At 38.2% G+C, this 17,129-nt stretch overlaps 1 protein-coding gene across 1 annotated transcript in view; it reads left to right on the top strand.

Annotated features, from left to right (window-relative positions):
• The window catches only part of AKAP6 (A-kinase anchoring protein 6), a 373,936-nt gene that overhangs the window by 327,381 nt on the left and 29,426 nt on the right, over nt 1–17,129 (top strand). The window contains 1 exon segment of the mRNA XM_023751526.1: nt 2,421–2,636. Coding sequence (XP_023607294.1) covers nt 2,421–2,636 — 216 coding nt within the window.

Here is a 17,129-nt window from a genome sequence, read left to right as displayed (position 1 = left end):
AGAAATACAAAGGATTGTTAAAAAAATACTATGAACAACTCTATTCCAACAAACTAGACAACCTGGAGGAAATGGACATATTCCTAGAAAAATACAACCTTCCAAACTCAATCAGGAAGATTCTAAAAATCTCAATGGGCCAATAACTACGGAAGAAATTGAAGCAGTCATAAAAAAGCTTCCAGCTATTGTTCTTATGTGTATAGTCCACCTCCAGTAGAGTCTCAGCTCCTGGAGAGAAGGAGCAGTAACCTGCTCCTTTTTGAAGCCTGTGTGCCTGAAACAGTGCCTAGCTGATGGAAGGTGCAATATACATTTGAGGAGGTCTGGGAGACAGGGATACTAGTACATTTGTCTTATTTCTGTGCCTTAACTAGATTGCTTAGTTTGGGTTTCTGTTTAAAAGTACATTTCCCTGAAAATGGAAGACAAAAAGGGTTATAAACATTTGTTCCTATGTAGTTATATTTCACATTTCTCTATGCATAGTTTATCATGGAAAGAATATACACCACAGAGTCTAAGAAACATTGCTAGAAAATGCACTGATTTCATTTAGTATGTGTTTGTGATTATAAATAAATATGTATATTTTAATGGTTGTCACGGTAACCCATTTATGTAGAAGAATGTATTTTATCAATTATATCTCCTTGATATAAAAAGTACTGAAAAATACATTGGTCGAGTAAAATTCCCAATTTACCCCTCCTTTTTAAAGTACTATGACTCCCCAAGTGTGCATATAAGATAAATTTTTTATTTAGGATATAGACTAAGTTCTTCAGATATTTAAAGAAAAAAATTTACAATTGTGAAGAACCAAAAATCAAATATTGAATATGAACAGTTTTTTAAACCAGTTGCGAGAGAGATAGAGAAAGAGAGAGAGAGAGAATATGTGTGGGGGTAGGACAATTAGCAGGATTGGAGCTATGGAAGCAATGCCTGTTGCTTTAGTAGACCTCAGGTTTATGTTGAATGTCTGGGGGTTTCTCCTCATTCAGCATTGAGCTAATGAATAGCATCAGTAAAGAATTTTGTCAGACCCTGTGGTTACTATCAGGAGTTATATAGGAAAATAGTAATGAACCCTAGGAAAAGAAATAAGGGTAAGTTCAGGAAACATAACTAAAAATGCCACATTGGTATAAATTGAATAATAAAATTCCTAGTCATATTTTGCCATAAATAGAGGTTTGAGAAATTGTCACTCACCTCATTTAAAATTCAGAAATATTAAGGGTACAGGGTTCTCTCATTATAGAAATAATAGAATTCCAGCTATTACTGAGTTAGGGTCATTTAAATGGCTATAGCATGTACTATACCAATAAGTGGAACATCTGTATGAAATGTCCACCTGCTGATCTACTACCACTCTATGCACATTTCAATGAACCACACTGAATCATTTTAGGACTTCTAATGAAGCCTTATCTAGATTAACATTTTAAGCACAAATACTTTCAGGCATTAAAAGTCTCACACTAAATGAAATTGCATTGTCTTGTTTACCCTTGTTGATTAATAAGCAATCTGTTAACTATTAGAACAGTCCGATTGTGGCAGTAGCAGGAGATTAGTAATGCAGCGATGTTTGATATAATCATCATTTCTCCTAAAGGCTTTGAATTAGAATATCACTTATATACTATCCGTAGGCAACAAAAAGATATAATATTTTTAGACATATGTATGCACTATTTTGCTTGAATCGTTCAGCTTAGGGTCACTACAGCAATACAAATGCTTCTGGGGGCAAAATGCTATTTTGATGCATGCATATCCTTCTTAAATAGTGTGAATATTTATTAAAAGGAAACAGAGCCAACAAATAGTGCAGTAATAATCCAGTATTCTAATTTCTGTTTTCAGAACATTACTGCTTTGTTAGTCAAGCTTCTGAAGAGCAATGTTGCTTATCTTCTTTTGTCAAATAATAGATGTTATATATAAAAATTCTTTACAATCTTATTTAACTTATACCCAGCCAGCAGGAAACTAAACTTTTGGCCCCAAAAATATCTGAGAGTAAATTTGGAAACATTTTTCTATTTGGAGAACTTCTGTCTTTTGTGTTTCCTGGGACTTTGAATCAAAGCATTTAATCTGTTTGGCATTCATCTAACCCAATGATTTATTTTATTAAATTATAAATCACCTAGCTGTTAAGGTGGGACCCAACATTTTAGATGAAGAAATCAGTGAAAAAGGGAAGGGGATTGGGATGCAGCTAAATTGCTTGGCATTAGTTGACTGTCTATAAGAGACCTCCATCTAAAAGCGACTCCAGAGTCCTTCTTGTTCACTTGTTCATAGCTGAGCATATCACTACAATGATGGTGTAAGAGTGGGTTTCATGTCTTAGAAGACTCTGCCCTGTGAACACTCATGGCTCGGCCCCCTCTGTGTTGCAGTCGCTCTGTGGTGAAATCAAGCAGCGGCGGCGTGGAGTGGCCTCCATCCTGCGGTTATGCCAGCACCTTCTGGATGGTGGGGAGACCTGCAACCTGAGCGCGGACCACCAGCCCATGCAGCTGATCATCGTGAATCTCGAGAGGAGGTGGGAAGCCATTGTCATGCAAGCTGTCCAGTGGCAAACACGGCTACAAAAGAAGATGGGAACGGAGTCCGTGAGTGAATTTTTTTTTTTAAGTATAATCTCTCATTTTTCTCAGAATATGTGTTCATTTTGCTAATTAAAGGGATAGCTATCTCCAACCACTAAATTAAACTCCATTTATCATAACACAGATTTATTCACCTACTAATAAGATGCATTTTAGTGTATCTTGTGGTATTTTTTAAAAAATCACATGGATGTTTTGCTTAACCTTACCAAACAAAGCCATCAAATCTTTTCATCATTTCTTCACCAACAATATTACTTAACTAGAGGCCCGGTGCACGAATTCGTGCACCAGTGGGTTCTCTCAGCCTGGCCTGTGGGATCAGGTCGAAACCAGCTCTCCAACATCCTCTGAGGGGTCCCTGATTGTGAGAGAGGTCTCTGAGGGGCAGGCCAGGCCGAGGGACCCCACCGGTGCACAATTGGGGCCAGGGAGGGATCATGGGAGGGCTCCAGGGCGTGTCCGGCCCATCTCTCTCAGTCCGAATAGGCCGGACCCCAGTAGCAAGCTAATCTACCAGTTGGAGAGTCTGCCCCCTGGTGGTCAGTGCACATCATAGTGAGTGGTTGAGTGACCTTAGCATATCATTAGCATATTATGCTTTGATTGGTTGAACAGATGACTGGACAACTGAACACTTAACATATTAGGCTTTTATTATATAGGATCATAAAATACACGTGAAAATTTTCCACAAAGGTGGCTTACCATTCTCAGAGCATGTGGAGCAATGTGTATGTTCCGCAGATAAGGCCATGTAATAACGTGTACTGTCTACCTTTTTGTTATGTGATATGTTAATATTTGTACAACAATCTCCATTGTTCCTGCTTGGAGCTTCTCCTGATAGAGTTGTATTGCTGAGAAGTAGCATGTTTCCTCTTAAGAGTTTTCATGCAGTGCTTACGGTAAGGAAAATTTTAAGAATTTTCCAAATTTGCTATGATTCAAGCTGTTGCTAGATGAAGAAAATATATATAACTAGAATTGTTTTATTACAATATAGAATATGTACTTGTCCAGAAAACCTTTATATCCTTAAGGTAAAGGGTTTTGTGATAAAAAGATTGCATTTCCCAAATGACCTTGAAGTCAATATCTATTACTTGAAGGCCCAATTATTATGTTTGGCCTATGTACATGAAATACAAATATACATGCATACATAGAATGATAGAATGGAAAGGGTTTCTTGAATGTTTATATCATCAGTTCTATGTGTTTGGAAAGTTCAATATTCAAAATTGAAAATCAAATGTAATAATCTTTTCTGAAAAACGCCTCTCCTATGAATTATAATTTCAACAAAGCCTTAATTTGTAGTCTGATGTCTCTGGCATTGGGGACTGGGAACAGAAGAGACAATGAATCAGTAAGCCTTCTCGCTCTTTTTTTTAAAAAAAAAATATTTATAAAGTACTAGAGGCCCAGTGCACAAAAATTTGTGCACTCAGGGGGGGTCCCTCAGCCCGGCCTGTGCCCTCTCGCAGTCCAGGACCCCTCGGGGGATGTCCACCTGCTGGCTTAGGCCTGCTCCCCAGGGGATTGGGCCTAAGCTGGCAGACAGACATCCCTCTGGCAGCCCGGGAGCCCTCGGGGGATGTCCACTTGCCAGTGGGGAGCAGGCCTAAGCTTCCGTGGGACATCCTTAGCACTGCTGAAGAGGCAGGAGAGGCTCCCACCACCACCGCTGTGCTGGCAGCTGTCGGCCTGGCTTGTGGCTGAGCAGAGTTCCCCCTGTAGGAGCACACTGACCACCAGGGGGCATCTCCTGCATTGAGCGTCTACCCCCTGGTGGTCAGTGTGTGTCATAGTGATCAGTCATTCCCAGTTGTTCTGCTGTTAGGGTCAATTTGCATATTACCATTTTATTATATAGGATAGAGGCCTGGTGCATGGGTGGGGGCCGGCTGGTTTGCCCTGAAGGGTGTCCTGGATCAGGGTGGGGGTCCCACTGTGGTTCCTGGCCAGCCTGGGTGAGGGGCTGAGGGCCATTTTCAGGCTGGTCAAGCCCCCCATTGGGGACCCTCACCCCATGGGGGTGTGGCCAGCCTCAGTGAGGGGCTGAGGGCTGTTTGCAGGCTGGTCACCCCCTTCAGGGTGGGAGTCCCCACTGGGGTGCCTGGCCAGCCTTGGTGAGTGGCTGATGGCTGTTTTCAGGCTGGCCACGCCTGTGAGCTGGAAGCAGGTATCTGGGATTTATTTATCTTCTATAATTGAAACTTTGTAGCCTTGAGCGGAGCTCAGGTAGGCCAGAGCAGGCGGGAAGCTTGGCTTCCTCCATCGCCGGGGCAACTCACGCCTCCTGCTCACTCCAGCTCCTTGGCCGCCACCATCTTTCTGATGGAGTGACGGAGTGAGGGAGTGATGGTTAATTTGCATATTACTCTTTTTTTCTTTTTTTTTTTTTAGATAGGATATTTCAGAAAAGAAGGGAGAGGGACAGGGAGATAGAAACATCAAGATGACAGAGAATCATTGATTGGCCACCTCCTGCATGCCCCCCACCAGGAATCGAACTGTGACTTCCTGGTTCATAGGTCAACACTCAACCACTGAGCCATGCTGGCTGGGCGAGCCTTCTCACTCTTTTTGCATTTATAGCTATGTTGCGTCTAGGGGATGATTTTATCAACAGTTCAGTTTAATTGTTTTAAGCTGAAGTTGTTAAATTTCTTAAGACTTCCAAGTTATTACCAGTAATTAGAATCCATATAATTGGATGCCTTTTATTTTTAAATGACCTGTTTGTTGTGAAGCTATTTACCTGGAATCTTCTTTACGTGTTTGGAAGGGCAGAAGAGGTTATTTTTTATGCTATAGTTTGAAGTCTCTAAACATGGTAGTGGCCATAATAAAACTTACACAAAAACCTGCACCTTGAGAAACTGACATTTTGGGAGCATTACAACTGCTTTGAGGAGAACAAAAAGTGGGTTTCTTTGGGGATTTACTTGAAATCAGATGATCAGGGATGCTGGACTAGATCTCTTCAGACTAGATGTAGAGATTTTCATCCTACTTCTTTCGCTTTGAAACCCTGGCTGCTTCTTAGAGCAGAGGTCCTCAAACTTTTTAAACAGGGGGCCAGTTCACTGTCCCTCAGACCGTTGGAGGGCCGGACTATAGTTTTAAAAATAACTATGAACAAATTCCTATGCACACTGCACATATCTTATTTTGAAGTAAAAAAACAAAACAGGAACAAATACAATATTTGTATTTGTGTGTGGCCCGTGGGCCATAGTTTGAGGACCCCTGTCTTAGAGGTTCAAGCTACTACATAGGAGTAGATGTAAATTGCAGATAGATAAAAGTCTCCCCGTTCTTTGCATTGGCTGCTGAATGTGTAGATTGTTTGGAAAGATGAAGATAGCAAATGAGGTCCACTGTAAACAGTGTTGAAAAAGGAATCACTGTCGAGAAAGAAATAGAAGAGTAGAGAGTGGCACTAATGCAATAATACAATGAGCATAGTGTACCTCATTAATTTGGAAATATTTCTTGCTTGCTTCTGATCTCTGTTGGTTGTCTAATGAGTCTAAGTTGCTTTGATGGGCAGACACATATTTCACCAATATGGGAGGCTGCCTTTCCAGAAAAACAGATGTTTCTAAGTGGTCTTTCGTTTGTTCATCATATGTCCCACCTCTATGTCATCCCCTTTTGTGCACAGGGATTTGCACTGCTATATTTCTAGGGCGTGGGACGTACTTACATGTAATGGATATTTGATAGATACTTGCTAAATGAATGAGTACTTGCTTTCATTTAATATATTTTGTTTCAAACTGGTATTTGATTTGAGTTACTATATCTACATTAATTCTCAATGTTTATATTCTCACAAAATGGCTTTCAGTGTTATGTTTCTATAAGACTATTTTACTTTCATGAGACCACCATGAAGATGCCTTTTAACCTTTCTTTTCTGATAGTGACACTGTTCCAAGTTCTAAAATATGGTGTAAAGTATCCCATGTTATACTCTCTGTTCTTCAAAAGTAATTTCTGAAGGAAATTCTGTATGAGGTATTGGATAAGGTGGTTCTAAAAATGTGGGTTAGGTTAGAAGTAGAGGCTCTGGTTCTCACTATGTTATAGGATTCTTTTCATTACAACCTTCTTTATTACTCCTAACTGGGTAAATAATGAATATATTTATCTTGTCTCTAAAAATTGCAAGAAAGCAAGAGGTCTTGTATTAAATTTTGGAGATCAAAACAGACAAAGCCCAAAAGCATCTTTCTCCTTTATCATCAAGATTTGAAACTGCATAATTGACACTCTGCTTTGTTCTTCCAACACTCGATCTCTTTGCTCAGATTTACTTTTATTTTGTTTAGAACTGATCTCTCTCTATACTTTTTAAGCTTTAATTCTAATTTTCATTTGACTCATGTTTGTTTGTTTGATTGTTTTAATTTCTAGTCTCCTTCCTTATTTCTTTGTGAGCAAATAAGCTTGAACTTTGTTCCTTTGATTTCTTTCTCTGAAACAAATGATCAGTTACACAAACAAGAGACAGACATCCCTAGAGATTCTGTGAATATTAAAAGGAAATATTATGAATAATAAAGATCAGAACAGAAATTATTGAAATTGAAAACAGAAAAATCAATTAAACAAAAGCTGTTTTTTAGAAGATCAATGAAATTGATATACCTCTAGCAAGACTGTTCAGAAAACTACAGACCAGTATCCCTCATGAATATAGATAAAAATATTCTTAACAAATTTTATCAATTTAAATTAGCAACATATTATATATATACTAGAGGCCCGATGCATGAAGATTCGTGCAAGAATAGGCCTTCCTTCCCCTGGCTGCCGGCACCACCTTCGCTCTGGCCCGGAGCTGCCTCTCCGCCCTCGCTCTGGCCAGAGCCACCTCTCCGCCCTCCCTCTGGCCAGAGCAGCCTTCCCCTGCTTGCCTTGTCATATCAATTTGCATATTCCCTCCAATTGGCTGTGAGCGCCACCATCTTTATCATGAAGTGACGGTTAATTTGCATATGACTATTTTATTAGATAGGATATATATTATAGCATATGAGGTTTTTCCAAAAAATGCAAAGTTAGTTTAACATTTGAAACAAAAAGTCAGTGTAATTAATTAATCATGTTTACAGGAAAGGAAAACTATATGATTATCCCAGTGGGTTTAGAAAACACATTTGTCAAAATCCAACACCTTTCCTGATAAAAACTCAGAAACCTAGGAATAAAATAAGAACTTCCTCAACTTAATAAAGGGCACATACAAATAATCCACAGCTAACATTACACGTATTGTTAAAGACTCATTGCTTTTCTCCTAATATCAGAAAGAAGGCAAAGATGTCTCTTTGCCATTTCTATTAACATTGCACTGGAAGTTTTAACCAGTGCAATAAAGCAAGAAAAAGGAATTAAAGACATGCCACTTGGAAGTTAAGGGAAAAAATTATCTTTACTCATAGACTCCATGATCATCTATGTAGAAAATGCTAAATGCTATATAATCTTCAAAGAGGATCCTATAACTAAAAAAGGGAATTTAACAAGGCTATAGGATACAAGATCAATATACAGACACCAATTGTGTTTTTATGTACTATCAATGAACAATCAGAAATTGAAATAAAAATTAAAATCATTTATAATAGTGGCAAAAACATGAAATGCTTAGGGATATATTTAACAAAAATATGTATGACCTATGCTCTGAAAACTACAAAATATTGCTGAGAGAAACTAAATAATTAAATGAGTGATGAACTATATTGTGTTCATAGATCAGAAGACACAGTATTGTTAAGATATCAATTCTTCCCAGATTTATCTATAGAGTTAATGTAATCCAAATGAAAATTTCAGTAATGTTTTTAGTACAAATTTATAAGCTGAATTTAAATAAAATTCATATGGAAATGCAAAGGAGCTAGAATAGCCAAAATAATTTTTAAAAGATGAATAAAGTTGGAGGACTTACAGCTACTGATTTCAAGACTTATAATGAAGGTATAGATATCAAGAGAGTATGACATTAGTATGAAGGCCAAAAATATATCAATAGAATAAGATAGCTATTCCAGAAATAGAGCTGCACATAAATGGCCCATTGATTTTGATAAAAGTGCAAAGGCAATACCAAGGATAATCTTTCAACAAATGATCCTAGAACAAATGAATATCCATATGCACAAATATGAAATTGAGGTATATATTGCAGGATATACAAAAAGGAGTCAAAATGGATCATAGACCTAAATGTAAAATGTAAAAACCATTTAGAAAAGATTTATAGGTTGAAATCTTTGTGACCATCAGAGGGATTATAAAGGGTAAGGAGGAAGATTTTTGGGGTTTTATATATATATATATATATATATATATATATATATATTAGAGGCCTGGTGCACAAAAATTTGTGCACTGGGGGGTGGGGGTCCCTCAGCCTGTCCTGTGACCTCTCGCAGTCTGGGACCCCTCGGGGGATGTCCACCTGCTGGCTTAGGCCCACTCCCCAGGGGATTGGGCCTAAGCTGGCAGACAGACATCCCTCTGGCAGCCCGGGAGCCCTGGGGGATGTCCACTTGCCAGCAGGGAGCAGGCCTAAGCTGCAGTGGGACATCCTTAGTGCTGCTGAGGAGGCGGGAGAGGCTCCCACCACCACCGCTGTACTGGCAGCCGTCAGCCTGGCTTTTGGCTAAGCAGAGCTCCCCCTGTGGGAGTGCACTGACCACCAGGGGGCATCTCCTGCATTGAGCGTCTTCCCCCTGGTGGTCAGTGTGTGTGATAGTGACCAGTCATTCCCAGTCGTTCTGCTGTTAGGGTCAATTTGCATATTACCATTTTATTATATAGGATAGAGGCCTGGTGCATGGGTGGGGGCCGGCTGGTTTGCCCTGAAGGGTGTCCCAGATCAGGGTGGGGGGTCCCGCTGGGGTGCCAGGCCAGCCTTGGTGAGGGGCTGATGGGTGTTTGAAGGCTGGTCACACCCCCTTCAGGGTGGGGGTCCCCACTGGGTTACCTGGCCAGTCTGGGTGAGGGGCTGAGGGCCGTTTTCAGGCTGGTCAAGCCCCCCCGTCGATGGATGCTTCCAGCCTCTCCTTTTTTTCTTTTATTTTTTATTCTGGGATTTATTTACCTTCTATAATTGAAACTTTGTAGCCTTGAGAGGAGCTCAGAACTGGCCAGGGCAGGCGGGAGGGAAGGCCATTTTCAGGCTGGTCAAGCCCCCCCGGCGATGGATGCTCTCAGCTTCTCCTTTTTTTCTTTTTTTTTTTATTCTGGAATTTATTTACCTTCTATAATTGAAACTTTGTAGCCTTGAGAGGAGCTCAGAGCCAGCCAGGGCAGGCGGGAGCGAAGCTTGGCTTCCTCCATCGCCAGGGGCAACCCAGCCTCCTACTCGCTCCAGCTCCGTGGCCACGGCCAGCTGAAAGCAGGTATCTGGGGTTTATTTACCTTCTATAATTGAAACTTTGTTGCTTTGAGTGGAGCTCAGAGCCAGGCCATGGCAGGCAGGAAGCTTGGCTTCCTCCATCATTGGGGCAACCAAACCTCCTGCTTGCTCCAGCTCTGTGGCTGCTGGCCGCCATCTTGGTTGGGTTAATTTGCATATAGTTGCTCAGATTGGCTGGTGGGCATGGCTTAAGGCATAACGAAGGTATGGTCAATTTGCATGTGTGTCTTTTATTAGTGTAGATATATATATATATATTAGAGGCCTAGTGCATGAAAACTCATGCACTGCCCTCGGCCCTTGCAGCCACCGTGGCTTTGTCTCAAAGGATGTCTGGAGGACGTTTGGCTGTCTGGTCTAATTAGCATACTATGCTTTTATTATTATAGATTCATTATCTTGATTATAGTGATGTTTTTGTGAGTGTATTCATATGTCAATATACCTAAAATTGTACATTTTAAGTTGTGAAGTTTATTTTACGCCAATTATATATCAGTAAAACTGTTTTTAAAAGACATGAACATATACAGAATTTTACTTAATTTTAAATGGGTTGATAGATTACCCTGAAGCCTGGCAGTGAATAACCTTGCCTTGGGATAAGAATGGGCTTTCCTTTGTGAAGGAAATACTATTACCACTACTACTAGTAGTAATAGCTAACACATAACACTAACATGTATCAGGCACTGTCCTAAGTGATTTGCATGTTAAGTCATGCAAGATTTCTAACAACCACATGGTATATGTAGTATTCTCCTCTCAATTTTAAGAAGAAAAAATTGAAGCAAAGAAAAGTTTCAACGACTTGTTCAAAGTTATCCAGTTAGTTTGTAACTGATCTGCCATTCACACCTAAGCAAGTCGTCTCCAGAGTCAGTGTCCTGAATCAATATCCTAAGTTGTCTAAGATGAAGCCTTCTTTAATGATAATAATGGTGCATCTGCAACCACTTTTTTAAAAATTTGGTAGATTAACACGACTTTTGTAAATGCAAATTAAGCCTGTTAGATATTGAAAATAGGTAATCTCATTTTCCAGTATATTTTAGAAAATTATGGATTAAATATTTTGTTATCACAGGTGACATATTAATTGCCCCAAATTAGCCATACCTAAGTGGGCTAGGAAAAGCAGTAATTTTGTATGAGAACCTTAAAAAAGAGGGGTAAGCAAGCATTTTCCCTTTTAAAGCATTAGAAAAAGTAGAGAAGAGAGAAGTGGGGCTGCCTTGGGAATTGGTTGACCACTGATAGCTTATTGACAGGTAAGGATTTTCTGTAAGTACTTGGGGCTTCTTACTAAAATTACACATGCTTCACAGAAACCCCTGACTTTAATAGAATTTGTACTAAGAAGACAAGTTTTCCAGTAGTGATTTGTGTATATCACAAATTAGAATTTTTCAAATGCCGTCTCAAAAAACCTCTTTACTGGACAGGTTCAGGCTAATTAAGACCAGTTCCCTCAAGTGAATTCACGAAGATGCTAACACAAGATTTGTCATACATTGTGAGAAAATGTATTTCAGTTTATTTTATTTTCTAGTGTTAATTTTGTTTGACTGTCTGGCAAAGATCCCTATAAAGAGCCAAGTGGTATAAGTGTGAATCATAAGAGGATGGGGCAGTTGGGTTACTTGCTAGCAGTTTTGAACATGTACTATTTCTTAAGCCACTGAGTTACCATTTTTCATGCATCATCTCAGTTAATCTTCACAACAACTATAGATCAAGAAATTAAATTTTTTTAAGATTAAGTGAATTATCCAAGATCATAGAGCTAGTAAGTAGAGGAAGCAGATCTGGATCCATGCATATCTGACTCCAGGACTTTAAGCTCTTTCAGTGATTAAAGGGGTTATTGATGTAATTCCTTACCTTTTTCCCCTCCAAGACTACTTTGATTGGTTATCATTCTGTATTAATAATTTATACTCTTGTTTTTCCTTTTTATTGGAAATTGCCTGAAATTCCTATTTTAATTGAATGGGAGAAGTATCATAAAAACAGCTGACAACACAGTGATTTTTGCTAATACACTATTTTCTATAAGTTGGTCAGTCCTAAGAATGTTTGCATGTTAAGATTAAAGACTCAAGCTAATTTGGATTTAGTTAGAGAATTCCATCTGGAACTAAACCCAATGCTTCCGTCCACTCTCATCTGTTGGCTCTTATGTGAATAAAGAGTTGGAATCATTGGGATAAATACATGGATGGAATGAAGTATTGGACTTATTTGGAAAAAGTAAACACACCAAACAATGAGCAATCACTGAATAAAAACAAAACAAAACTTGAGAGAATAAAAAGTTTCTTTTGAGAAATTGAAAAGTTTGAATAATAAATGAAAGTTTAGATTTTAGCATGTATTCTTATGAATGAATGAAATGCTTTGGATAAGATCATCATATATCATAACTCAATAGTTTTTACTTCAAAAGTATTTCTAAAGTGATGAGTTCTATATAAAACTTGTTTGACAAAAAATAAAGGAAAAAAATGACCTGGCAGTTAATGTATCTGTGAAGCTTAGATGGAAAGGTACTTTCAAAGGGTTGCAAATATAAGGTTCTTTGGGTGTTGATTTCGACCTAAAGTCTAGGATTCTACTACAAATATCCCTGCTCTGCTAGCCTTAAAAATATCTTTGTACATTACAACTTCTCCTTTCTTTCACAACTTTCCCAATTCAGTTTCGTCTGTCATCTGCAGCACATGAACAAATGCTGTGCCTATTTGGAAATACCCAAACTAAATCAAGATATAAACACATAAGTAAAAGGACAGAAAATTTTTTAGTTTTCTGAAATCTGCAAATATGATTTTTTAAAAAAAGAAAGAAAACCTGGTGAAGCCACAGGGGTCATACTCAGAAAATGAAACTGGTTTGACAAAGTGTCTTATACTTATTCATGATGTCCCCTAATAATGTCCTACTTCACTCCTAGATTTTTTGTGTGTGTGGAGAAATGTCCAGTAGTCATTCATAATGACCGAGGACACCACTAACATTGAAGGGGCAGGTGTGGGGAGATGACAGAAGTTCAGAGAACAATCTATGGCTTGTTTCCCACAAACACCCATCGTGTCCCCATCGGGAAACACTGTATGCTGTACCCATTTTGTTCCTATCTTCACACTGATGCTGGGGACAGATCTCTAGAAAAACTATTATGCTCATAAATAGAGTTGGTGAAATACTTGGTGTAGCTTTGCTTAGCCCCTTTCCAAACCCAAATCTTTACCTAAAGGGGAAGACAACTTTTGTCTTTCCCATCTCAGTTTCCTCCCCTGTCTAACTTGTCACACTGAACGGTACTTGCTTTTCAAACAAATGTTTTAAACATGAATGATCTGGATTCTTTTGAAATGCCTTTATTTCAGCAAGTGTGCCTTTGAATCCTTAGCAGATTTAGAATTCTAAGTTTCTATTCTTCACAAGAATATACATTTTTCCTTTAGCCACTTTGGAGCTATAGCATTGAAAACAGATCCTTGTGTTCAGAAAATCCCTGAACATTTATTGGCCTTGAAAGTATGCAACACATCTAGCCACATAATTGAAAATAATAAGGCCACGATAAATGGGATGGCCCCAGGGTAAAACACCCAAGGGATTCAATTGGTGTCACTTTGCATCAATGTCCATGCATCATGGTAATTGAGGTAACATAACCAATTACCACATTTTAATTAGAGTTCTAAGAACTTGAGAAAATTTGCAGTGATGAGACAGCTCACTTTTTAAAAGAAAAAAAGAAAAGAAAGGTAGAAAGAATGAAAGAAAAGGGTGAAAAAACCCCACACATTACGTTACCCAACCTTGTTTCTCACAACCAGAGGTTACATAAAATATGTTTTGTGAGTCTTTATTTTTCTACCTCTCGATCTTATTATCTGGTGGTGCATTTTGAGAAAACAAGTATATTTAAAATGCTGGTTTGTTATGAGAGCAATAGCATTCTCATCCTGATATGACTGATGACTTTAGAGATTTATGACTAAAAAATTTTCTAGATCGTAGCCTTGGCTTATAACTTCATTTCCCATCAAGTGTTTCTCACCATCATAACTCGGGGATTCATTCTAAGTTTTCAGTCAGTGTCTGAACACAGTGACACATTATTAAATTACTTATTACTCTGCCTCTGGTTGCTAAACAAAAATAGACCTAGATTCCACCCCCCTAAAAAAATTAAAAGCAGAAAGAATTACTGCATTTAGAAAATAATTTTGACTTGTGGCAATTATTTTTATAAGGTTCGAGTTTAAGTGAAAAACCTCCTGTAAAATTTTACTGCTGCTACATAATCAAGTAATTATGTAATTACTTGTACTTAATTACTTACAAGAGAGATGGTTGTTAAAAAATCTTTATACGTGTCAAGAACAGATTTCTTCTTCAGAGTATTTCTAGCCAAGCTTCAAATAGAAAAAAAAAAAAAAAAGCTCTTTTAAAAGTAATTTCGGATAAATTTATTTTTCTTTTATAAATCTGTTACTATTTTTCTTCAAATATATGAAAGTGCATTATACACAGGTCTTCATGCCTTACCTACTGTTTCCAAAGAAGAAAGGAAGGAAAGAAGGAAGGGAAGGAGGAAGGCAGGAAGGGAGGGAGAAGAAAAGAAAGAAATGCTTTTAAATTACAGTGGAAGGGCTTTATTTTATTTTATCATTGTTATTTTTTTAATCCTCACCTGAGGATATTTTCCATTGATTTTTAGAGAGAGTGGAAGAGAGAAGGAAAGACAGAGAGAAATAGCGATGTGAGAGAAACACATCGATTGGTTGCCTCCTGCACACGCCCTGCGGGCCTGGGCCAAGGAGGAGCCTGCAACTGAGGTATGTGCCCTGTACCAGAACCAGAATCCAGGACCCTTTGGTCAGCAGGCCAACAAACCAAACTGGCTAGGGCGAAGGGCTTGGTTTTAAATATGACATGTGTTCTTAATGTGAAGATTTCCAGGAGACAGAGTAGATTTTCAAGGGAAGGTGAGGAATATCCTTTCCTTGAGCGTTAGAATAGAATGTGGTGACTAAGAGTTTGGGCCAGACTGGGCCACTTAGCAGCCATGTGATTGTGGCAAATTATTTAATTCTTCTATGCCTCGGTTTTTTCATCTGTAAGATGGAGATAACAATAATACCTACTTCAGGTTATGTGAGGCTTAAATGAAAAGTTCTTTGAACAGCTGCTGCTACAGAATGAGTAAACCTTAACTGCTATTATTTATGTTATTGCAGGGACCAAGTCTTATTTGTTTTGTAATTATCTAGAAATTAATGCATTGCCTGGCATACTAAGCAATTAATATATTTTTACTTAATAAACTCATGAACAAATGATAGAGAAGTTAGTCACTGAGGAAATCCTGTCCTAAGTGATAGGTTCCATGGTGGACATAACCACGCATCCTTACATCTTCCTTTCCAACCGGAATTGGTGAAAACTGAATCAGCTAAATGAACTCTAGAAACAACCCTCTCAGTACGGGTTGATTTTATTCGTCTTCTACTAGTATTTTAAATTTTATTGATTTTGATTCTATTTTTATTATTTGTTTTCTTCTGCTTATTTTAGGCTTAAATTGCTTCTTTTTTTCTCAGTTTCCTAACGTAGGAGTTTAGGATTTTGTAGATCTCTCTTTGTTTCTAATATACACATTTTGTGCTGTAAGTTTCCCTAAGCACTACTTTTGCTGCATAAAATAAATCTCAATGAATTGTATTTTCATTTTTAATTAGTTTCAAATATTTTAAATTTTCTGTTGATTTTTTCTTTAACCTACGTATTACTTAGAAATATGCTATCTTATCTCCAAATATTTTGGTATTTTTCAGCTATCTTTGTGTGAATGGTTTCTAATATAATTCCATAGTGGTCTGAGAGCATACATTATATGATTTCTATTATTTTAAATATTTTAAGGTGTGTTTTGTGGCTCAGAAGGTGGTCTTATCTTTTTAAAAAATATATATTTTTATTGATTTCAGAGAGGAAGGGAGAGGGAGATAGAAACATCAATGATGAGAAAGAATCATTGATTGGCTGACTCCTGCACACACCCCACCAGGGATCGAGCCCACAACCTGGGCATGTGACCAGGGAATCTGATTGGGAATCGAACCATGACCTCCTGGTTCATAGGTAAAAGCTCAACCACTGAGCTACTCTGGCTGGGCAAAGGTGGTCTTATCTTGGTGAATGTTCCGTATGAGTTTGAGAAGAATATGTATTCTGCTGTTGTTGAATGAAATATTTTATAAATGTCAATTAGATCCAGCTGATTGACAGTGCTGTTCAGGTCAACTTATTCTTAGTAGGTTTCTGCCTGATTGATATATCAATTACTGACAGAATAGAGCTAAAACCAGAAGTCCTCAGCAAAGGTTGAAATCCAGCTATAATAATTGATTTTTGTATTCCTTCTTGCAGTTCAATTCATTTTTGCTTCACTATTTTGATGCCCACTTGTTAGATCAATACACACATTTGGGATTGTTAAGTCTCCTTGGAGATTTGATCCCATTTTATTAATGCCCCTCTTTATTCCTGATAATTTTCCTTGTTTTTGAGTCTGCTTTGTCTGAAATTTACACAGCTACTCCCGCTTTCTTTAACCCGAGTCTTTGTATTTAAAGTGGGGTTCTGACAACATGTAGTTGGTTTTTGCTCTATTTTCTATTCTGGAAATATCTACTCTTAACTGCAGTAATTAGACCAACCATCCACATTTAAAGTGATTACTAATATAGTTGGAATAGTATCTGTTATGTTTGTGACTATTTTCTATTTATTGCATTTATTTTTACCTATTAACAATCACTTTATTTATTTTTAAATTGTTGACAGTATTACAGATGTGCCCCATCCCCCAACCCTTTGGCCCACTGCCACCCAGCCCGTATCCATCCCACCCCAAGCCTTCACCACATTATTGTTTGTGTCCATGGGCTATGCATCTATATATATAAAAAGCCAGCGACCATAACAGCCATAACAACCATAATGACCCGGTCACTATGATGCCCACT

This window comes from Myotis lucifugus, unplaced genomic scaffold (assembly GCF_000147115.1).
Source record: "Myotis lucifugus unplaced genomic scaffold, Myoluc2.0 scaffold_22, whole genome shotgun sequence".
Taxonomy (NCBI): Eukaryota; Metazoa; Chordata; class Mammalia; order Chiroptera; family Vespertilionidae; genus Myotis; species Myotis lucifugus.
This window is presented reverse-complemented; position numbering and strand designations above follow the sequence as displayed.